This window comes from Bacillus rossius, chromosome 3, assembly GCF_032445375.1.
Source record: "Bacillus rossius redtenbacheri isolate Brsri chromosome 3, Brsri_v3, whole genome shotgun sequence".
In the NCBI taxonomy this organism is placed as follows: Eukaryota; Metazoa; Arthropoda; class Insecta; order Phasmatodea; family Bacillidae; genus Bacillus; species Bacillus rossius.
In genome coordinates, this window is record NC_086332.1 from 78811515 (window position 1) to 78835768 (window position 24254).

At 39.3% G+C, this 24254-nt stretch overlaps 1 protein-coding gene across 14 annotated transcripts in view; it reads left to right on the forward strand.

The window, feature by feature from the left end:
• Window positions 1-24254, forward strand: part of LOC134530950 (LIM domain-binding protein 2) — a 321432-nt gene that overhangs the window by 111808 nt on the left and 185370 nt on the right. For 10 of the 14 annotated variants that reach the window (XM_063366288.1, XM_063366293.1, XM_063366294.1 and 7 more), the window contains one exon: window positions 346-420. The exons of the other annotated variants lie outside the window; for them this stretch is intronic. In XM_063366288.1, the coding sequence (XP_063222358.1) occupies window positions 346-420 (75 nt within the window). The remainder of the gene's footprint in view (window positions 1-345; window positions 421-24254) is intronic. 14 annotated transcript variants of the gene reach the window in all.

Below are 24254 nucleotides of genomic sequence, written 5' to 3' on the forward strand. Positions count from 1 at the left end.
GATTTGCGTGAGGACCCTTCGTGTCATCATTTAAGAGCTATTGTGCATTGTAAATGTGGTTCATTTCGCTCCCTCAGTTTCGGAAGAAATAATAGTCCATAATTCGGGTGGAAGGTTTTGCACTAAAATATAATAACCGTGCCGTTATCGATCTGTCCTTTGTGACTGGACCGGTGGAACCATAAACCGAAACAATCTCACGGTTGCCGCGGGTAAATTTCCACCTGTTGCCCCTTGTGCGTGGTGCTCGCATTGCGTAAAGGCTGTACAGCAGGATAGCAGTGTTGCTGTGCCGATGTGCCTGGTCCCGCCCCTCGTCAACCTCGCTGTGTGTCGTGTGTGCAGGGGCGCGCTGGTCGACAGCAGCTATGGCGGCTCGCCGCGGCCCATATGCAACCTGCCTCATGCGCACGTGTATCGGTAAGTCTATCTTGCAGGCGCACTCTTGTCCAATCTATCCCCTTCAACCTGTTTAGTATGATCTTGTGTTTTCGTCGTAACTGTATGTGTGTGTGATTGTGTGTCCCCTGAGGATGAGGACGTGTGAGACTGATCGGTTAGTGGTTCCGAGTCATTTTCCTCGCATCGTTTTGAATGGCCCACGCGGCGGCGTCCGCCGTGCCTGAACGGGGAGCAATTTCACGCTCGGCGAATTCATGTCCCGCCAAATGCCACTTGTGTCTCGCCTCCAGTTCGCTTCTCGTCGCCCGTAAGGTGGGTTGGCGCTGATGACCGCGGCGTCTCGTTCACGGCCTTTTTCCCATCCCTGTCGTGCTTGTAACCGGTTCATGTTAATTGAGCGTTTTGGCGTCGCGCCATAAACAGCACTGTAACAGGTGACATTGTGACAGGTTGGACGAGGTTTGGTAAAGTCCCGCACGTTGTGCGAGGTTGTAATCCCATCACCACGGCCCGACCTACTAACACACGTGCGTCGTTAGGCGCCGGGAATGAAAAATAACTTACCGCTTTGCATTACATTTTTGTTTTCAGCAGATGTTTCGGCTACATTAATCATGCCGGTGTTGAGTCAGCTCGTGTGCTGACGCGTACTGTTCGAGAGATCATTATTATGTTCCTTTCGCTTTGCCTGCTTTATTTTTATTTCCTTCACTTTTTTTATGCTCCTTCCTCCCACCTCTCTTCTTATTCTACCCCTTCAAGGTTAGGCGGTAAAAAAAACCTGTTCCGATCTTCGCTACAGCTTCAAATTTTTTTCTCCATGTTTGGATCCGTCCTCCTTGTCTTGCGTGATCTCTTGTCTGTCAGTTTCCCTCGCTGTTATTGTGCTTCTTGCGGTAAGTCAGCCCACGTACCCAGTGCGTGGATTGGACCTGGTCGCAGGGGCTTATGCCAGCTGGTATCCGGAGCGGTCCGAGATGAGGGCGCGACGTCTCCCCTCCGCCCGAGCTGGGCTCCCCTCTCCTGGTATTGATCAGCAGGTGGCGCCCGTCAATCACGAGGGCACCTGCCCGGCGCGGCGCCTCTGTCGGCGGTCAGGCGTCTTCGCCCGTGCGGCCTCGCAGTTGTGTACCACCCCTCCCGTCCGGCGTCCTACAACAAACAACTCACACAAGCAGTTCAAAGCGACAAGACATGTCCCTCCACCCTGCACAGATATGGAGGTTCCAATCACACGTCACTCGTAGCAGGTTCCACTGCACCTTTCACTGCACCTTTACCCCAACCTACTTGCGTCTACTGAAGGACTCGGTGATCTCTCGACTGGCACACAGCTCAGCGCTGCGCTTTCCGTCTCCAGAGATTAGTGCGCAACGACCGACTATCTTACACCCCAAGAGGACCGAAGTCCACACGCCGAAATGAACCAGCGTGTGTAGGAGCTGGTCCGAGAACACTCCCCACGCATGTCAACAGTGATGTCGGGCAGATGTCAGACTTCAAGTCCAAATGTATGAGGCTCTCGAGCATGCACCCATCTATCAGGATGTTCAGACAAGTACATGTCATCTGGTACCGTGACCGTCAGGTTTCTCCTGGGACACTCCAGAGTGGATTATCGAACGTAAATATACAAGCTTTCACGGGAATACCAAGTGTGAAAATGTGAAACATAGAAGGTAACCCGCTAGAAGATAGGACACACTGTATTGAAATTAAAACTACACAGTTACTACGTATAAACTCTGAGCGAACTAAACACGTCGGCAGCCAAGTCATTCTGCCACCCGACTGCCAAGGTTAACAGGGGGAATCCACCCGGTAAATGCGAGCGGATCGATCGATGCCGGATTACAGAATGTGTCGTACTGTATAATTCTGAATTAAAGACCTTTCACGTTGTGAGCGTTTCTTTTATATAGTGGCGAGTCAGCGCTATCGGGAAGTAGGGGGCACTCACACTCGGGCGACAGAGTCGCGACTTCAGGCGACAGTCGCTCGACCTTGCACTCGAGCGTCACTTCTGTCGCAGTATCAGGATGGATTTGCCTTCCTGTACTCCTTGTTCGGAACACACGTGCTAAAAGAAAAGAGAGTGTGTTACTCTGTACATGTGATAGTGGTGAAACTTATTTGGCAATTCAAACCCCCCACTCGTAAGTATATCGAAAGGGGTGAAACGGGAGAGAAAGAGTAAAATAAGCTAAATTTATAAATAAACATGGATCAACAAAATTATTTCTCACTTAGAATTAAGCTCAAACTCCGCTGTGTTGTCCTATGCCCAAATACTCCCTGAAGTCGGGGTGGCGTTAAGCGCAGGCGGATCCCTACCGCCCGGACATGCCTATCCCTGCAGCATGGCGGGGTTCAACCTGAGCCGCACGCCACCACGTGGAGCCCGCTCAAGGCATCGGGGCCCGACATGTTCTCGGCACCGTCATCAATCTATTCTCCGTCCTTTACGTGTTTGAAACGTTTTACAACAATGTTTTCATGAAAACGTTACATTAAAATTTGTCTCCCGTTGTGCCCAAAGAAGTTTACTCCAAAAACAAATGAAGACAGCAATTGGGTGCATCCGCTAGTAAGTCTGTCAGTGACTATTAAAATCTTCCGATGAATAAAATTTTCTGCCTTTCCCTTTCTTCTCTTCTACAACCAGGTCATCCCAGTTTGTGATAGCACTCTTTACATACATCTGCCCACAACTTCGTTTTCAAAGTTCTATCACTTTAATATTTTAATGCACAATAATTATAGTGTTCAGGTCGTTTTTTTACCTCTGAAATTAACAGTTCCGACTGTATGTTGATTGTTGAATGCCATGTCGATGCCCTACGAGGTACGAGCGCCCTGCTCTGGCGTGTCGGTTCGCGACAGTCGCTGCTACAGTTGTGTCGCCCCTGTGAAGTGACGGGTTTAAACACGCGTGTTTCATTGCCCTTGGCGATCTTCAGCGACTGTTCGGACGCGGCGACTCGCGGCAGAAATGGGACCAGTTGCGTCTTTTTAGTCGCGGCGATAAAATTAAAAGTCGGTCGTGTGCATGAATTAATTACAAAGCATTGGTTCCATCAAGAGCGTCTTTTAAGTCGCTGCGACAGAGCGACAGAAAGTCGCCCGTGCGTAAAGGCCCGAAATGTTATCCCAGGAAACGGAGAAGTGTGTTTCTGATGACAACGTCCCATAGCTTTGGATACTAGTTCACTGACTCGGCTCCGAATTAGCATACACAGCAGTTGTAACACGACATTTGAGAGAACTTGTATGTGAAAACAAAAGTGGACAAGGTTAATGTACGTAGTTACGAAGATGAATCCGACGAAACATCCAGTTAATACGGCCTTGTCCGCTTTGCAGATATGCGTAGTTTAATATATATATATTGTAGAAGATAAAAATGATTAAAATCACGTATTTTGTCGACAAATCTATTTATTTTCCCCTCCCATTCCCCAATTTAAATCGTTTATTAATCAACTCTTTAGCTGATTCGTATTCGCTCATACATTGACGAAAGTCTTGAGTGAAACCCCTCAATGAGAAATTTTATCTTTAATGGTAAAATGATATTAAGACAGTGGTAGTAATAAAAATCAACCGTAATACCAACTAACGGATCACAGGGGCTAAATCCTCAATTGGCAAAGTCCCTGACCGATCAGGATAGACTTGAACCCGTGATGTTCACCCCACCAGTGTCCCGACCACTGGGCCAAACTTTCGTATTAATGAAGTGTCGAAAGAATATTTTTTCTGTGCGTAGTTCAAAATTTATTAATACGAGACAGTAAACAGTAACACATGCTAGAGTACAAATCCCCAACGCCGCAGCTTCTGCTGCAGGTTTGTACCCTTAACAATAGACGTGCGCAATTAAATAAAGACTGTCAATAACAAAGAATAGGGCTACCAAATATCATTTTTAATCGAAAATGACTTACATGTAAATACTTGTAAAGTTTCCAAAATACTTTTTAAAGCTAGACGTAAGGCCATAATGTTTAATAATTGATGAATTTCTAAAGCTTTTCAAGTTCTTTTGAAGACGTAAACATTTTTTTCTGTCTCTGAAAGAGGGCGCGGTTTATATAGGCGACTCCGAGCTATCGCAAACTTTTCATCTTAGAGGTCAACGGATCCGCTAGAGATTCTAGCTTACATTGGTGATGCATTAAATTCCGCTGCAATATCAGAATGTCCGGACGTAGCCAAGTCCTTGATTATAATGGTCACATTTCTAATTGGCTAAGGGAACACAATTCTCTATCTTATCGGTACCACGGAACTCAAGACTCACACCGGGAAAATTGTGGTTGGGTGGTTAGACACGCATTGCTGACAAAAGCTATCCTGGTTAGATTCCCGTGGTAAACGTGGCGGACGTTTAAGGGGTCGGTGAGTTGTCCTGTGGGTGGTGTTGTCCCGTGGTGGTTGTTGTCCCGCGGTGGTTGTTGTCCCGTGGTGGTTGTTGTCCCGTGGTGGTGGTTGTCCCGTGGTGGTTGTCCCGTGGTGGTTGTTGTCCCGTGGTGGTGGTTGTCCCGTGGTGGTTGTTGTCCTGTGGGTGGTGTTGTCCTGTGGGTGGTGTTATCCTGTGGGTGGTGTTATCCTGTGGGTGGTGTTGTCCCTTGGTGGTTGTTGTCGCGTGGTGGTTGTTGTCCCGTGGTGGTGGTTGTCCCGTGGTGGTTGTTGTCCCGTGGTGGTTGTTGTCCCGTGGTGGTGGTTGTCCCGTGGTGGTTGTTGTCGCGTGGTGGTTGTTGTCCCGTGGTGGTGGTTGTCCCGTGGTGGTTGTTGTCCCGTGGTGGTTGTTGTCCCGTGGTGGTGGTTGTCCCGTGGTGGTTGTTGTCCTGTGGGTGGTGTTGTCCTGTGGGTGGTGTTATCCTGTGGGTGGTGTTATCCTGTGGGTGGTGTTGTCCCTTGGTGGTTGTTGTCGCGTGGTGGTTGTTGTCCCGTGGTGGTGGTTGTCCCGTGGGGGTTGTTGTTGTCGTCTCCCCCTCCGCACCCCCCCCCCCCCCGCCCCAATAAAACCAAGGCATTATTTCGTTTCCCTTTCTCATCTCGTCACTTCTCATCGTCTCTAATGAACAGCGATGTCGACGAGACTTTTGGTTAGCCCTCATACGTGACGCGACGAAGTAGACAGTAGATGCCTCGGTCTCGGAGCTCGAGTATTTGCTTTTGAGCGCCAGCAATCGATTTGGTTACCCGGCGGACCTTCGCGTAGTCCTGCAAGGTTGGTCGCAGTCCCTAGCGACGCACGCATGCCTTTGCTTGGTTTCTTCGACCATTGCTTCACCTGCGCCGTGTCGCCACCCGCCGTCGTGGTCCCTGAATCTCGTTTTAAGATAACTACTGTCCACCGACTGTACCAGAAGCCCGAATAATCAGTGCATTTTCGCGTGACAAGGGGGCCCCCCCAATCATACCTCGTCGCCACTCATAACTGTCCCGGTGGAGCTCCGAGACAGCTAGTTAGCAAGGGTCCCTCGTCGCTGGCAGTGCTCGCGCTGGGACGGATTGCCATGTGCGAGAAGAGTCTAGCGACAGCAATGCTACCTTCCTGCAACTGGCAACTGGCAACTGGCTCGTTCCGGGGCCGGCTGCCACACCGCTCACGCTCGTTCCGGGGCCGGCGGCACGATCATTTATATGTCATCTGAAACTTATATTTTTCAAATATGGCCTCGTGGCTGAGCGCTTAGCGGCGCTATCATCTAATCGTAAGGATGCCGGTTCGAATCCCGGCAGGTGCGAATTTTTTTTTGTACTTGTAAAAATAAATACGAGCACGTATAATTTCAAAAGTAATAAATATATTTGAATAATGAATGCAAATAAAAGTAAATTTATTAATTAAATTGTAATTTTCAGATAAGGACATGATAACTAATGGTCAATTAGGTTAGGTTAGCTACATTATAAATACTTTAAAACTTTGTGGACGGTTGATTTGGTTAGGATAGTTACATTAAAGATACTTGGAAATCAAACATCCAGGGGGTAGGCGCTCCCGATCGGCCAACTTCGGAGAGGATCGGCAGTTGCAGGACGGTAGCATTGCTGTCGCTAGACTCTTGTCCATGTGCGAGGGTTCGCGGACACGTCTCTGTAAAATAGAGCGAGAGGCGGGGAAAAGTTAATTCTCGTGTAAAAATAAAATGTAGGCTAGGTTAGATGTGTTTTATATATATAATTCACGTCAAAATTAGTTCTTTGTTATTTTTTTTGACGTGACAACGTCTAATAAATCGATTAACGCCGGCTGCACGCACGAAAAAGTGTCCCGTAACGCACATTGTCCCACTACGAATGTGTCCTGTTATGCTCATTGTACACATGCATGGCATCTCTCTTCCACTCGATTGGAACAACCATCCATTTGACTTTTCAATCATATTTTCGTCGTTTGAATTATTAATATTATGTAATTTAACGATCGTCCACCGATTTTCAGCACAATCGGTACAGTTATTAATTTCCCGCCTACCACTATAAGAAATAAACATGGCGGACTACATACGTTTTTAAAACTTCCACAACACAAAACAAAATGTTTATAAATATATATATATAATATCTGAAACACTTTTTTCCAATATGGCCTCGTGGCCGTGCGGTTAACTTCGCTGACTTCCAATTTAAAGGTTGACGGATCGAATCCCGGCCGCTACAATACTTTCATTTTTGTACTTGTAAAAATAAATACGGCGCGCGCGACACTACAAAAGTAATAAATATATTTGAATTAATGAATGCAAATAAAAGTAAATTTATCAATTAAATTGTAGATTTCATTTCACTCCTTTGTATCCATACAAAATAGTGATAATTAAATAAAAATGATTCAATTTTATTCATAAAAGTATGCAGAGGTATTTTTTCATAAAACTATAGAAAAATTTTAAAAAAAATGTATTCCTCAAAGAATATAATATTTTTAATGCCTAAATGGTTTGGTTGCAAAAACCTATTACGGTTCAGTCTCAGGCCGAATATGATATTTAATTTGATTCTGGATCAATCATTTCATCAATGTTTTGTTATGACGTTGTCACGTTAAACTATCGCCCGTAAACCGACTTTACAGACAACCAATTTTTTTATTTGTTCAGGAGGTACGTTTTCGCTAGTCTAGGTGATAAGCAATTTAAAAATATACATAAAAAAAGGTTGTTCAGGTTCTCTTGTTTAAAATTCTCTAAAACCATGAGAAAGGAAACTGTGTGAAATATACTTGCAAAATATCGACTTACAAATTATTGATACCAGTAATTTTATTTATGTATTGCTCAGTTCAATGTACCTACCGTCTATTGCAAACAAGAACATAATAAAATCAGGGAAATGGAGGGGTTGGGGGGCAGCTTGTTGATACTGAAAAAAAGTGGACGAAATTGCTCGCTAGAATTTTTAATTTTTGTTTTGTATTTGACCCTTTTTTTTAAATCTAAACGTTGGTCACCGTTGCTCTGGTGAACAAGGGTTTAAATATTGCAAGTCAATCACAAAAAAAAAAACCTATAGGTCAATTAGTCATAGTGTTACGAACGTGGGAGGCAATACCGCGACGCGCGCCAGGACCTGAGCAGCCTAGTGGTCCCGCACAGCCACTGACATCACGTGCACATACCTTTAGGGATTAGGGCGGCCTGGCCTCGCCACCCTTCTGCCCCCGCGCCCTTTTTCCTCGGCGCTGTCATGTATCCCTTGGCGGCCTGGGAATTCCGCGGACTTACCTACTGAGGCTGCCGCGCGGAGTAGCGTAAATAACGCGCCGCTGTTCTGGATGCTTCGCACGTCGGGTCGTCCCAGGGTGACGCAACACGTCACAACCACTCCAGTTGGTTCCAGAAAGACGGCCAACGGGTATAAAAGCGGCGACGCCGACCTACGCGGGAGTTCCAACAGCCGAGTTGAGTGAAGTGCGAGTTCAGCGAGCGACGGGACCGTGCGAGTGTGACCGAGTGGCGCGAGGCTGTGTGTGTGTGTGGACAGGGGCGAGGTAAGGGGCGAACCACTGTCGAGCCTAGCTCCAGCGAGGAGTGCGAACTGTGGACTGGACAGATACTTAGTGATTCGTGTACAAACATTAAGTGTGGTGATTTAATTAGTAATGTAAATATTAGTAGCACATGAAACGGCATACAATTAATTGGGCTATCCTTACGAACCCGTTTTCCTTACTCGTAATAATGTTTTATATGATCTTTTACGTATCATGCTTTTTTTTTGTTGATATAATATTAGTACTAGCAACTTATTGAGCACGTAATCAGTAAAATCACCGCTCTCATCCATAACAAATTAAAATTGTAATATAAAGATTTAAATGCTTAATAATGTTATCTTATTGCTGTTGAAGCATTACTTCGCTACGGCAGTCTAGAGACACTATTCATATAATACTAATTCAAATTTGGAAACTCAACTAATGAAACAAAAAGTATCGTTAGAATTGAGATAAATGGGAATAAATATAAACCAAAAACGCCATCTATAGGTTTCAACCGTTTTAAGGGCCTTCTATTTCGCATTTACCAAATCAATACCGTGTTAATACGATGACAAAGATGATTACAGAGAGACTGAATTAAGATCCCAAAGTGAATAAGGCATCAATAAGGCATCAATAATGTAATAGCCACTGACAGGAGATGAAGAAAGCATTATCAACAATGTAGTAGTAGTTGTCATGGAAATTATCAGGGAAATCTGTCGAAAAAATATATAAACACTAAAACGAATTTTGAAAAAAATCTTTTCGAGGAGTAACGGACGCCCACTGGAGAATTTACGTATCAAATTCCACGGTTCTGGGCCTCGCCGTCTCTGCGCTATACGCAGACAGACTAACTATCCTTTTTATCCATTTTATTAAATAATATAAATATACTTTTTTCTCCACCACAAGGTGAAATTGAAATGAGTGCGCAGAACCGCGCGTTAGGCGCCGCAGACTCAGCGGGTCGAAATGTTCGTGGGCAGGCGACGTGGCGGACGTTGCCGCGTTGATCAACCGCCGTCGCCCTACCGTGTCGCATGCGCCGTGTTTCGTTGTTGCATGTCGCTGCTCGCAGGGTTGCCACTCGTCTGGAAAATAGAGCAGAGTTAGGGTAATTCGATAGGTATCCGATGGTAGAATATAGGATACTGGTTAGTTGTAAGGCGCCTGAGGCTCCCGTTAAAAAAATGATTTATATAACAAACACTTTAATACACATGAAATATTTATAAAAAATTTAGTTTAGTTTAATATTGTGCAAATGTAAAGTGTTTCTCTCTGTGTGTCTCTCTCACACACACACATAATTAATTTAATCCTATCATTAGCGCTGGAAAAATGACACAACAGTGATTAGTAGATTCACATTTGTAAGTGGAGGCCAACAACTTAATTATATTAGACGCGGCCAAAAGGTGGCAAACTAATTTACGGCTCACTACTTTATCACTGAAAAATGCTGAAACTTATCGGCCTCGTCAAAATATGACGCTATTCCTCCATGCATATTATCTTTGCGCCACGGATACGGCAGCCGTGCTAGAAGGAAAAGGTTAGCAAAGAGCAATGAAAATATTACACTGTAAGCGCACGAAAACATAATTCATACAGCGTTACAGAGTCTGTCAGACAGTGATAATTGTATTGATATAAATGTTCTGTGATGTGCTGCCTGTAATTGACCGTTGTGTTAAGCGTGGGTACATGGAAACGCAGTGTGTTGCAGTGTTAGTTCTTTTGGCTGGCGGCTTAAAATACACATGCTTCAGTTACTACGTTTAGCGGGCGTGGAAAACTTCTGGCTTCATTTATTCTATTCCTTCGTATCCGCACGCCCGATGCGCTACTCGAACCCGTGACCCCATTTCCCCAGAGATGGAGAGATGGAAGTAATTTGCACTGACCACTATTGGCGTGTGTCGCGACTTTGTGTCTGTGTGGTGCAGTGAAAGCATCGTTAAAGAACAGTGTACACATCTGGTTATATTATGGCAAAAGACAATAATAATATGTTAATTATTAAATGTGTCGTGAAGATAGTGATTATAAAATTTGTAACCGATCAAGAAATTATTTACCTACCACGAATATGCTAAAACATACGTTTCCTAGCACTTTTTTTTTATCTATCTTAACTACATGAATTGAACTACTCACAAAAAAAGATGTTTACTGGTACGCTATTTTTTTAAGCACTGTGAGCAGTTTTTTTAATTGAAAAGATTACACTAATATGTGATTCTGTCGTAACACATGTTCGTGAAAAGGCTTGTTCTTAATTTTAACTTTGTTTTAATAACTAAAGAAAAAAAAGTATGATGGTAATGTTGCAGACTTCCCGCTTTGAACGTACTGGCTAATAACGAGGCGTGTTACGCAAGTTTTGTGTGTGCTTGTTTATCGATAATCCGTTATACATTCTTAAAGAATGCAGGCCCCGCTTAAGTACGTGGGTGAGAACTTGACACCTAAGAGTTATGTGTTCGCCAGACCAATTTGGGCAAGTCTGCGTAGGTGCGTTTGGATTACGTAGCTTGTTTGTGAACTGTCTACATCTCAACGAGCCCTCTAGTAATTAAATAGGTCAGGTTTAATTAAGACGTAAGTCACCTACCGATTAGCCGGGAAGCATAAACACAAGAGGGTGTTACAAAACTCTTTAATTTGGGGCGGACCAGTGGTAGTGTTTGAAAAAGGAGTAACCGTTGCAGAAGTACATCTAATTACATCATGAAACAGAAGTGGACTTTGCTTGAATACTACAATCTATTAATATATAAAAAAAATTCGAAGTGTCTGTCTGTGGTCTTTGAATTATTACGTACTAAAATTTTTTACTGTTAGCAAATTAGGCTGGATATCTTTACTACCAAATCTAACGTTAAAAATTTGTGTGTGTCAGCTGGCTGTATGAAATGGTCGAACTCAAAAAATGAGGGTGCGATTGACAATATACACATGTTTTTAGATATTAACCGCAGAATGAAGTTTTTTTGTTATATTAAAGATGGGTTCCAAAGATATAATAATTTTATATCAAATATAAATTTCAGTAATGCATTACGTGAAGTGCATTTTTTGAAAATGTGCACTGAAGTGTTTGTGCTAATATTTTATTTCATATTAAAATTGACACTTTAAAACACCACAAATAAAAAAAAACTACACTGAGAAAAAGGTTTGTTTGAATCAAACAAATATTCGTTTATATATGGCGAAACAAATATTTACTTGGTGGAACAAAATATTTTGTTAGCTTAACCAAACTCGGTAAAAAACAAAAATTATTTGTTACACCTAACCAAATATAAATTTGAGTTGACACCATCATTTTGTTGGGTCGACAGAATCTTTCCTGCTGCAAAATATTTGTTTGAATTAACAAAATATATTTATTTCGCCACATACAAATACATATTTTGTTGAGGCAAACAAACCTTTCTCTCAGTGTATTTCATAGTTTTGTCGCTTAATCAGTAGAATAACTGCGTGAACGAAGTAGCAGGCTCAGCTAGTTGTAAAGTCAAGTTCTGTATATCATTTTTACTATACGGTAAGAATATTATAGAGTGTTGTATTCCAGTGTGACTTTGTTCGAGCGGGATAGGACCGCGAAGTCGATCGACACACTTGGAACCAAGTGCATCCTTGCACTAGCGAGCGCAGACTTTCACTTGGACATAGCAACCAGCGGACGAGATCCGCGATCTCACGTTTCAAGCGATCACGTTCGGTGCAACAGAGCACGTTTGAGTTGTGTCGGTTCAAATGTCGTAGTTCGAGACAAGAATACTTATACATCTTTAGGTGCGTTATAAAATAAATGATGATGCAATTTTACGATGCGCCCGCACCATGCAACGAAATTTTCACAGGATAAAAAAAAGCTACACACAAATGAAAATTATATCTTGTTTATACTTTAGCGATTAATGTTAAATACTGGTTCTTATAATTAAACATTTATTTATTGTGAATATTAGTGATAACAAACAATTGTGTTTAGAAACTTTTTCAAGTGTATTTATAAGTGTGTTTATGTTCCCGTATGCATAATTTATTTGCATTATATTTATTACGTTACTATTTAATAAATAATTAAAATTAATACATTTTAATTAACATTCAGCATATTGATTAATTATCATTATCAATTTAAATTTTTTTTTTATTATTTTACTAAATTAAATAATTAACCTTACACGTGTTTATGTTATCATTGAATACTGAGTATCTCATTTTTTTTTTAAAATTTTATTTAATTTATTATTTATACCAAACATATTTATAATATCGCTACAGTATTTATTTTATTAATATTAATTATTTAATGCAAAATTATTATTTTTTTATTTTTAGCCCAATTTTATTATAAAAAATTATATTTGGGTGTTATTGTTTTTAACAAATTTGGCATCAACATGCTAGCTAACGATACTTAAATGATACTTATTTCACCAACATAATGTAATTTTTGACTGACTCGTAATGGCATTTTAATAATTATTTAATTTGTAATAATTGGTAAAAGGCATACGACATCATTACTACTTGGATTTCTGTGCTATTTCGGATTCATCAGAATTCACCGTAAAATATTTTCCCTGGTCTTGGTTAATTTTTGTACTGGGATATTAATTTTTCAATAGTTTAAACATCAATAAGTAAAGATAACCAAAATTTTAGGATAAAAAAAACTAACAAGCCAAATGTTCAGGTTTGAAAATTTTATGTACTATGTACATCGATTAAAATCTCTAACTCCCATTTTACTTTTTTTTTATGATTAAATCATTAAGTCTCGGTTACAACCACCGTGTAGTGTTTTTGGATTTGGTTTGATTTTTTGTAATATATATCTAGAATGGTGCTATAGAAGTAAATTTTGGTAAATCACCATGACGTAATTAATCTGGCAATATTTTTAATATGAAAGTACGACTTATAATTTTACAAATTGTAGATAACGATTAGAATATACCTTGCATAAAAATTAATAGAAAGAGGGCTATGCATTGCTTATATAGTTAAACATCCATGGAAATTACAATAGAACACAAAAGGGGTAAAATGTAGTAACCAGCAGGGTGGGTGAATGTTTGGCCGTTTTGTTATTCCGTGTTTAAATGAAAAGATTTTTCGAAAATGGAATCGTAGGGATTTAATTACGTGCATTACGTAACTGTGAAAACACAGGGAATGAACTTACAGCGAGCGGCCATAGTGCAGGTAGTCGAACAAAGTGTCATGGAGCGAGGTACACACAGGTTCCGGCGATCCCAGGTTAAAATCCCAGGCCTTCGTCGATCCCTTGCTTGAAATCCTTGTATTTTGTCTTTCTGTGACACTGTCTTCATTGTACTCTCCGATGAGAAGCTAAAACTCCATAAAGAAAACGTGTGTGTAAAGACATTTAGCCTTACCTTAAAAAATGTCAGATAACGCGTGACATATTTCTGGCGACAAAATTTGAACAAATCATAATATGGAGAGTGATTTTACAAGATGTCTAAGTTATAAATGGCCAAACACTGGCAATCAAGTGTACAGTTAAAAAAACGACAAAAATAACATGTACGATTTTTTTTTCGAAACGCCCTTCGTTCATGATATAAGCTATTTCCACATTTTGTGTTCCAAATTTTTTACTACAGTGCCATGTAAAAAAAGTATAATAATTACAGAAACACGTATGTAGGCTACAACTAATCCGATAGCACCTTTCAAAAGAGCGTTAGATTTTCTGTCAGACAATCTTCTTTTCAAGCTTTATAGTCAGTTAAGTTGTTGTCCTATATCAGTTCAAACATCAGAAAATTTAAAAGATTTTTGTACAGTTTTATAATTTTTGAATAAAAAAATACCGCTTCTAATATTTCATAACTGTACAATTGATTCCCAGAGTTCGGCAATTGAGTACTAAATTTCACAACTGTACAGTTGATTCCCAAAGTTCGGCCATTAATAACTACATTACACAAGTGTACAATTGATTCACAGAGTTTACTTGGCCATTGAGAACCGAGACATTTTTTTTTCGAGTGAAACATCCCGTAGAAATCGCTCCAAAAAATATGACATTAAACTTAACTTGGCGAGAGAAGCCGAGTCTTAATAAAAAATTACTGTAATAACGTTTACATAAAATCCGTCAGTCTTGGAAGCCTTAACAGGATGTCTACATTATATTACTTCAGGGAATGCCAGGGATTTTACTTTACATCTTAGAAAAGTCATGGAAATCACCAAGTGATAATAATTTGACGAGAAAATGTTATGCTTCAGTCTGCTATACCCAGACTGACTTATATATATATATATATATATATATATATATATAATCTGTGTGTTTTTATTGCATAGTCATACACACACTATAACAAATGTAAGTTTATCTTTGAAATAAAGAAAGTGGCGAGAGATAACTATGGGCTTGATGGATATTTCGTTTAGAAAATTGCTTCAGTTATTAATTATAAAAAGAAGGTAATTTGAAATTTGGTTCAGAGTAAGTCGGGGAAATTTTATTACAGATTTGTGTGGACACTTTGCTTGAACCTTGGGGGGGGGGGGGGGGGATTTGCTGCGAGAGCGTAATTTCCAATTTTTTTTGTACGTGCCCCGCGAGTTCGGCTCGCTCTTGACGGCGAGTGGAGTCGGCCTGTCTCGTGCACGCCCGCGCCGCGCGCGCTCTGGCAACGCCGCAATGCCGTTGCCATGGCGACTGGGCGGTGACGTAAGCGATCGCTCCCCCTCTCTCTCCTTCCCAGGCCCCCACCTCCTCCTCCCCTCTTTAGCAGCTCGCTGCACTCCCACTCCCCCGTAGCTGGTGTTTGCGTGAGGAGCGGCGAGGCGGTACTGCTCTCCGCCGCGCTCTGCACCGCTGCCGTCGGGACACACATGCTCGGACACACCCGAGTTTATTAATTTGTTCTGTTTAAGTTGACTTAAGGAGCTTGTCTAGACAGGGGTGCATTTGTGTTAGTGACGCTCGCTGGCGCAGTCTTCTCGTCGTGCATACAGCAACTAAGAGATTTGAGCGGTAACCATGACATTATATGGCGGATAAATCAAGATAAAAGGAGTAATTCAACTCCCGTTGAGTACATACTTTCGAGTATTTGTACGGGGCGTCCCTTTTATAAAGCCCTCTTCACTCTGCTAAAAATACATTTTATAAAACGGAATACGGAAAGAAAATATACCCACCCGCCCTCAGCGCATCCTTAAATACTTATCGCAAAGGTGACTCGGATATCAAGGGCAGTTTTCGAATTGCGTGGTTTTTTCTGAAGATCTGCACTTTGTGTGCCCGCGTTTCACTACAACGAGGGTAGACACGTAAAGTTTCAAAATTATTTACTTCATGCGACCGATTTTCTTAGAACAGACTCGGGAGCTCAACTGTAGTCATGACAGGGTTTGAAATAAAAGTCTCGTACCGCGCCTTATGGCTGTGACGTATTTTCAATCGTAATGGCCGTGGATCCCAAACTCAAGTTACATTTGTTTACTATCTTTACGTGTAATTAAGTACTAGCTGCCCGACCTGGCTTCGCACGGCTATACTAATGGAAAAAATTTAAGCCACATCTCCCATTTACAGTAATGGTAAATAAAAAAAAATGCAGTGAAAATTTATTACAATGCTGTATAATGTACCGGAGAAAAAATGAATAGCACCGATTGTTTCCCGACTCGTGCACGCAACGTACAACTGATGCACCCGTACTTCGCTACGGCAGTCTACAGGCAGATCACTCTTGCGCCGCTCATTATACATGCCCCTCCTTGTGGGTACGCCACTGCCGCGCGATGCCCGTTGCCATGGAGACGCAGAAGGCATGAACAATGCAAAATCCTGTTCTCATGCAGACAAAGTACCCACTGTTGCCTGATTTTAACCACCCATGGGATCTAATTTTCGGAAACTGTCATCCTGCGTAACATAAGGAACATTACTGTGAAGTTTCAAGTCTGTAAAATATACCTATATACTTGAAAAGAAGGGAAATTTTTGATATTTAAAGTACCCGCAAAATTTCAACGGTGATGAGGACTGCACTAACAATGAAGTAGTCGTTGCCATAAAGACGCATGAAGCATCAACAAAGCAACAGCCGTTGCCATGGTGATTTCCTACCAAAAACTGGAAATTTTGATATATTACGCCCCCGAAACTCCCCTTGGGATTGGATTTCCGCAGAATCCGTTCTTAGTGAGCGTTTACATCACAAAATGAGTAACTATGCTAAATTTCAAGTCAATCGGGTGTATAGTTTTAGAGATCTCGTGATGAGTGAGTGGTATTTCGCTTAATAAACTTCTAGCGCCTGCGGCATTGTCAACACACACTTCGTACGTGTACTGCATGTTGTATCTAACCCCCTCCAACGCATTTGATTCTAAATTGGACTTTTAGTAAGGATCCCTAATGTTATTGATAATATAGTATAGCCTATAGCCTTCCTCGATAAATGTACTATCCAACACTGAAAGAATTTTTCAAATCGGACCAGTGGTTCCTGAGATTAGCGCGTTCAAACAAACAAACAAACAAACAAACTCTTCATCTTTATAATATTAGTATAGATTTGCGAAACTTTTCTTCGCAACTGTTGATGTTTGTGTGAGTGTATATATATATATATATATATATGTATATATATATGTATATATATACATACACACATACATACATACATACATACTTACATACACACACACACAGTTAATTTATGTGGTCGAAATCAAATAGAAACGTGGGATTTTAAAAAAAAATTATAAATGTGTTTCTGTAGTACAGGTTACATAACTATCCAAGAGTGATCGCAGTTGTCCTAGCGAATCTTTCTTTATTTGCATGCTGTTATTGTAAGTCATTTTTGACATTAAAAGCTTTATAATATTAAAATTAATTAGTGGACTCAAAATTTCGCTATTGTTTTTTCGATGAATAAAATATTGTTACGACCATAAGTATTACCTGAAACACGATTCTCGTTGTGTTTTAAAACATCATGCATTCAGCCGCATTATGCGTTATTTTTAGTGTTCGTAACTCTATAAAATAACTTATATCTAGTATTAATTACCTTCTTTACACTTCATTGAGAAACATTAAATAAAATTGTAACACCCGCTTATTTTATTAAAATTTTAGTATGCCATTATTCACAGTTCTGGTTTCATTTAATTTTCCTAATATTTAGAATAATTAAAATCAGACCTCCCCATTTTTACCTAATTTAAATATTTGTGGAACAATTGCATACATATTTTAATTACAGAATACAGTTTTTTTTATATATATTCCTTAGTAGAGTTGTAGTTATGCTTAGTACTGAAACAAAACTCACAAATTATACCCTTCGCAACTTTTCCTTTAGATGAACTAGAAAAAAGATAATTAATTTTGATTTTCAATGTTAAATATGTTTGGTCTACGTAAAATTCACAACTACGTATTTTTTATGGATGTGTCGATATCCATTGACAGAATAGACGCAAACTCAAGTCATTTTTATGAGAGAAAAAAAATTTCATTTATTTTAATTTTAAATCGATGATGCTAAATTTATTATCTCACTTATAAATCCAAAAGAAACACCATTTGCCTCATGGAAATGGATATTCAAGAACATAGAATTGGTAAATATTAGTACATGGTATACGCACGAGTCTCCTTCTTCTTGAAGGTCAAAGAGCGGCCATGGAAGCAGTCAGCTTCTGTACGAGGTACCGAGAGGTCACGTGTCGTTGGGTGCCTCGGTAATGTAGCGGAAGAGACATTTTCGCGGCTGTGGTCCGGGGCTACGCTGAACTTGAAACCCTCTTGGAAATTTTTAAATTAGAATTCGTTCTGCCAAAGTCTTCGGTAACATTCAGCGTGCAACTTCGTCGTTGTCGCGAGGACGGAATCCTTCGGCTTGAACCGTGAGCTGCAAGCAACCACGGGATTCACTTGCGAACAGTGTGTGTATTTTATTTTTTTCACCTTTGGTAACGACGAACAGTAAATTTGTGTTTTGGAGTAGGTGCAGATATTTTGTGCGACCAGTTTGTATATTCGACATGTTTTTTTTTTTTCCCGTGGTCGGAAGATGGCGGCCACAGTGATTTGTGAATTTCTGTATAAAGGATTAATAAAAAATCTGTTAAAATCAGTTCGTGTCGGAGATACGTTATTTCGGCAGACAATCATCGTCGATAACGTTTATTTTGGAAATGTAAATATTTTTTCAACATACTACAAAATTTCTCAAATGTGTATGTGTTTGCACTCTAGACCAATTTTGAGCTAGTCGGAGGTTTATTCGAGTTTGAGTTCTTTAGGTGATATGGATGAAAAAATAATATATTTCCACTTATAATAAACCTTAGTGATGTAATTACCGAAAACGTAGAATAAAGATTGTAGTTTCAATATTTTACTTATGAATAGTAAGTATCTTAACTTCTGATTGATTTGCTTAGAAGAGATAATTTTTTATAATGAAACCACATGAATCTCTTTTTTTTTTTACCCCCTTAGGAATAGAATTTCAAGAACTCACTGTATACATACATTACCTTTGCTTAATTTCATACCTCCCGCTTGATTTGCTTTGGACATATGATTTTTTTTTAAAGCCTAACCTATCTCATTTTCAGTCCGTTTGCGGTTGATTTTCGAATAATTGAAAACACGCTACGTAACTTGTAAGTAGATTCGAAGATATAGTTTTTTTCTACATGAAACACATCTTGCTATTTACACCATTTAGGAGTGGAATTTCAGTAAATAGCTTAAAGGGGTTGGTAGTTTTTGGTTGTTTACTATTCATGAATAATATCTTAACTTTGCTTTTGTGTGTGTGTGTGTGTGTGTGTCGTTAATTTCTATTTAATCTGTTTTACTCTCTTAAGAGGTGGAATTTCGTAATAATATATAGCCTGTCAATTAGGTTAGTGGAATACATTCTAAACAAAAAAAGTTTAATCGAAAATAGTTTAATATTATTTCGAGTGATGTTGGAACATATAAACAGACTAAGATTCAAAAATTATATATTTATGTTTCAAATATTGTAAATAACAGTTACCGATCTCCCCTCCCCCTTTTAATCATTGGATTTTACAGACTTTTTACCCTCAATAGTTTTATTATTTGTACTGTTTGATATATTATAGTATATTTCCGTTTAACCCTATACAAACTGTAAACGTATTAAGGGCAAGATGTTTCATTTTTTCTTTAATGCGTTCTTGACTGGAAGAGAAAAAAAAACTTTGTAATAATTCAAAAGTGTTCAGACGTGGACTGATTGTTACGGATGGAGCGTGCGCAGTTGACTCGCATTACGGAGGACCTGAGTCGAAACCCCGGCATTTCCATCCTGATTTTTAGTTATACGTGGTTCCGCAAATATATATTACAATAGACCATTGCCTAGACCATGTTTAGAAACACGTTGCACAGTGGTCCAACATGAGCAGCCGATTTGCCAGTAGCATTGTCAGTTGCCTACCTGGAAGCACATACTGCGTGCTGAGCTTCACTAAGAAACCGTGCGATTTGAGAACGGCTCACGACGTCTGTGTACGAAATGCATCCAAGAAAACGCTGATTACGGATGAGTAAGTGTTTCCGTATTTCGTTTTAAACTGTTTTTATGAGAGTGTAAATGTCTAAAACTAATTGTTTCCACAATATTTTTTTGGCATGAAACACCCGGTAAAATAATTTAGTAGGTAGGTATTTAAGCTGTTGATATGAGACTGCATCGACCAAATGACAAGCGTATAGCAAGAACAGCAGGCTTATTTTCATCGTTTCTCTCTGGTTAGTTGGTTCGCAAGGAATGACTTCGCTGTCTCGTAGCTTCTGAACTCGCTCCACGTATTCTACGCTTACAGCATCATTAATCATTACGGACGCAACAGTTCGTAAGGAGCCTTCGTCTTTAAACTCTTTATTATTTTTAGTATATCATTCATTTTTAATAAAGAAATAGATATTTTTTTAACCATACTAAACTGAGTTTTTCAGTGTCTTGGTTAAACGTAATTTTTTATTGATTTAATGAATGATACACTAGAAGTAGTTGGAAGACGAAGGCGGCTCCATACAAATGTTATGTATACCACGACTGACATAACAGTTTGCTCTTACGTTAATAAAAATATCAAAAGTAGTACTGGTTTAGTAAAAAAAAAAATTGCCTTTTATAAACAGCACTTGCTATATGATGATATGCAAAATAAATAAATATGACAGGCGAAGTAAATGAGGATAGTACGGCCTGTGAGGCATGGCGCCCCCGCGCACAGCCGCAGCGGACGATATCGCCCGAGCCCAGCTCGGCTCGGCGGCCGGCCCTGGCTGCCGCCACCGGCAAACAGGTTTGGAATAATGGTCCCGCGCTGCCGAGGAGCGACCTTGGGCGGACGTGTCGCCGACAGCGGCCCCCCGCGCTCTTCACTCCACTCTGCACAGCTCCGGCTCTTCGCTGTCTGATGACGACTTGTCCGTCCACACGTCTTTCGTTCCAAGGTTTCGTCCACGTGCACTTTTCGGTCAGTGGAAAAGGCTGAAACGGGTGTTTTCCCGGCCACTTTACGGCATGAAAAATTCAATACACAGACTTGTAAGTAGTGCCGGGAGCCTTATCTTTAATATAAAAAAATATATACAGGTGTGTATATATATATATATACACATACACACACACATACATATATACATACATACACTGTTATCGTTTAAAGTCCCACGGAGGTGCGTTTTCGACGCCAAGACTGCACCTCAGTTCGGTGCCTGGCACGTAGAGGCGAAGAGGCGTGTCATACGCACCCCATTGTCGCCCTTAGCGCCCTCGTACTTTCAGAGCTAGTTGGCCCGGCCAGGCGGCATCCTTGAGATGGGGCTTTAATCACCGACATGGCTAGACGATTGTCAATACGCACGTAATGAATGCCACCCTTCCTGCATGGCTAATTACCGGCATGGCAAGGTGTGTAGGCTTCGTCCTGAGACGCACCTAGGTCCCTCCCTAGCCCGGACCTCTTCCAACACAATTCCCTTTTACTAAGTTATATCAGGGGAAAAAAAATCTAATGTGATAGATTATACAGTCTGTTTCAAAATTCGTGGCACATACGTTCGTGGGTGATGAGAACGTATCTGGACAAGCGCAATCCGCCGTACAATGTCTCCTCGGAACACAACCGGGGAAGAACAAGAGCCGTCGTCACTTGTGCGTTGGAGCTTCAGGAGATGGATGTGTATGCGACGGTTAAGTGAAGCGTGTTCGGTTTGTTCGTAATATTATTCTCGGTTTGGTTGAAATATTATTTGCCTGATTTTTCATAATGTACAGCTTCACTGTGCAATGTTGACAATCTAAGGCATTCACATTATTCCAGTGTTCTTGATTAGGGTATTGCGAGTCCTTGATATAATAAAACTGTTCGGGGTAAAATGTTTGTATATTGGATGAAATTTTGAAGGGGGGGAAAAACTCTTGGAAACGGATACCAACATTATTAAGAACTCAAAATTAGTTTTAAACACGTTTTTTTGTTTTTTGTTCTGACATCCCTCGAAAACTACTTGACGGATTTTGGTTAATTTTTAATTAGTAATGTCTTTAGTAAATAAAGAATCCCACCCATAAGGAGGCGAAAAATGGGTAACTATGATTTAAAACTGATTATATCTCCGATGCTAATAAAGTATATAAAACACTGGCTACCAATAATAAACATATTAAAACACCTTACCACAATTTTACCATTTTGCAAAATTTAAACTCTAAAAGGGGTAAAAATAATTTTAGTATATATAATTATATCTACGAATCTAATCAAGAATAATGATAATAATATATTAGGTACCAATAATAAACATACCAAACTACCATCCACACACATTTTTGCGAAATTCACTCCCGAAGGGGGTAAAAGAGGTGTAAATATGATTTTAAGATAAATAATTATATTATTTCCTAATCTTATAAATTTGAATAAATATATGGGCTTAAAAAATACGAAAACTATCGACCTCAAGTTTACAGTTTTGCGAAATTCAACCCATAAGGGTTGAAAAAGATTTAAATATGGTTTTAAGATTAATATATCTCAAATTCTAATCCAAAATAGGAAAATCTATTAATTTTCATTAAATATAAAAAAACTACCAACAGCAATTTTACAGTTGTACTAAATCAACACATATGGGGTGGAAAAGGGATATATATTTTTTAAATAAATAATTACATCTACAAAGCTAATCAGGCTTTTAAAAAAAATATATTGGGTGCCAAAAATAAAAATACGAAAACTACCGACCATAGTATCACCATTTTACGAAATTTTAACCCTAAGGCTTAAAAATGGGGCAAATACGATTTTAAGTAAATTATTATATCTATTAATATAATCCAGCCTAAGAATATATATTGAGTAACAATAATAAATATACTAAAACTTAACAACCACAACAAGGAACAACGTGCATGTAGAGTTTGGTACTTTTTTTTTTAAATTTATAGAAATTAGTTTTTCAGGTTGTAAAAATAGACAAAGTTTTGATTTATTTTAAGGAATCGTATAGCTGAAACTAATTAAATGTGACGCAAATTTTGTAAGAATACTATAAACTACAAACCACACATCAGTAATTAATCACTTAGCAAGATTTCACCCCTAAGGGGTGTAAAACGGGTAAGTTTGGTTTTACGAAATAAATGCGTACTTCCGAATATACTAGATCTAAGGTTTAGAAATTAAGAATGAATAACAAGTTTATAATGTTAATATGTTTTAATTTTTCGGGAATTTGAAACATAAGGGGTTGAAAAAGGGGTATTTTTTGTGTTATCATAAAAAAAACATATCTCCATATCAACTAAAGATGGATGTAAGAAACTGAACATTAAAAACTTAAATGATTACGTAAGGTAAATTCACCATTTTTTCGAAAAATGAAACGGTACATTAGTTTTGATAATCATAAATTATGTATTCAGCCTAATTAACCTGGAGGTAAGAACTTGAGCAATAATAATGTACATTTGTGATTTAATAGCATTTTTTCACCTTTGCAATTTTTTTCTATATTCAACCGCAATAAGGGTGAAAAAGCGGTCAGTTTTGTTTTATATTAAAAGTTATTTTTATGAAGCTAATCAAGCGCTATGTTACTTATGCGGTATGAATTATAAACATGCATAATCTGCCAACTTTTTTGTGTTGCTATTTACTGAAATTCTATTTTTAAGGGGTGATGGATTGTAAGTATTTTAACATTAAATATTATCTTCTGATCGAATCAAACTTAATTTAGATATTGGCAATGATTATAATAAACATACCTTAAACTCTCTTATTCAACGTTCCCTGAAATATAACATCTTTAATTTGTAACAAGAGTGAATATTATTAAAAAAAAAAAAAAAAAGAACGTTATGGATTCAGTAAATCTTAAATTTAGTTTAATTTAAGTTATTACAATTATTTTGAATTCCACATATGCTGTAAAAAAAAAGAACGGTATGAGTTGGGTTTTATTTGGTTAACGGATGTTGCCATATTACTAAATACGTAGCTCTGAATTTTCATATAAGCATCACTGTGGAAAAAGTGGAGAGGGATTAAAGTTTTGATATTTTTGTTTAAGTAATACTCAACATAACTAAGGACCAACAAATACGTTCGAAAATAAATTTGATACCTTTACTCTACATTTCAAAGAAAGATGCGATTGTTTTAAATTAATTTAGTTATCTGTAATGAGGTTATATTATTTTATTATTTAGAAGATAACTATAACCCAAATAAATGAAAGAGTTAACGCTGGCATAAT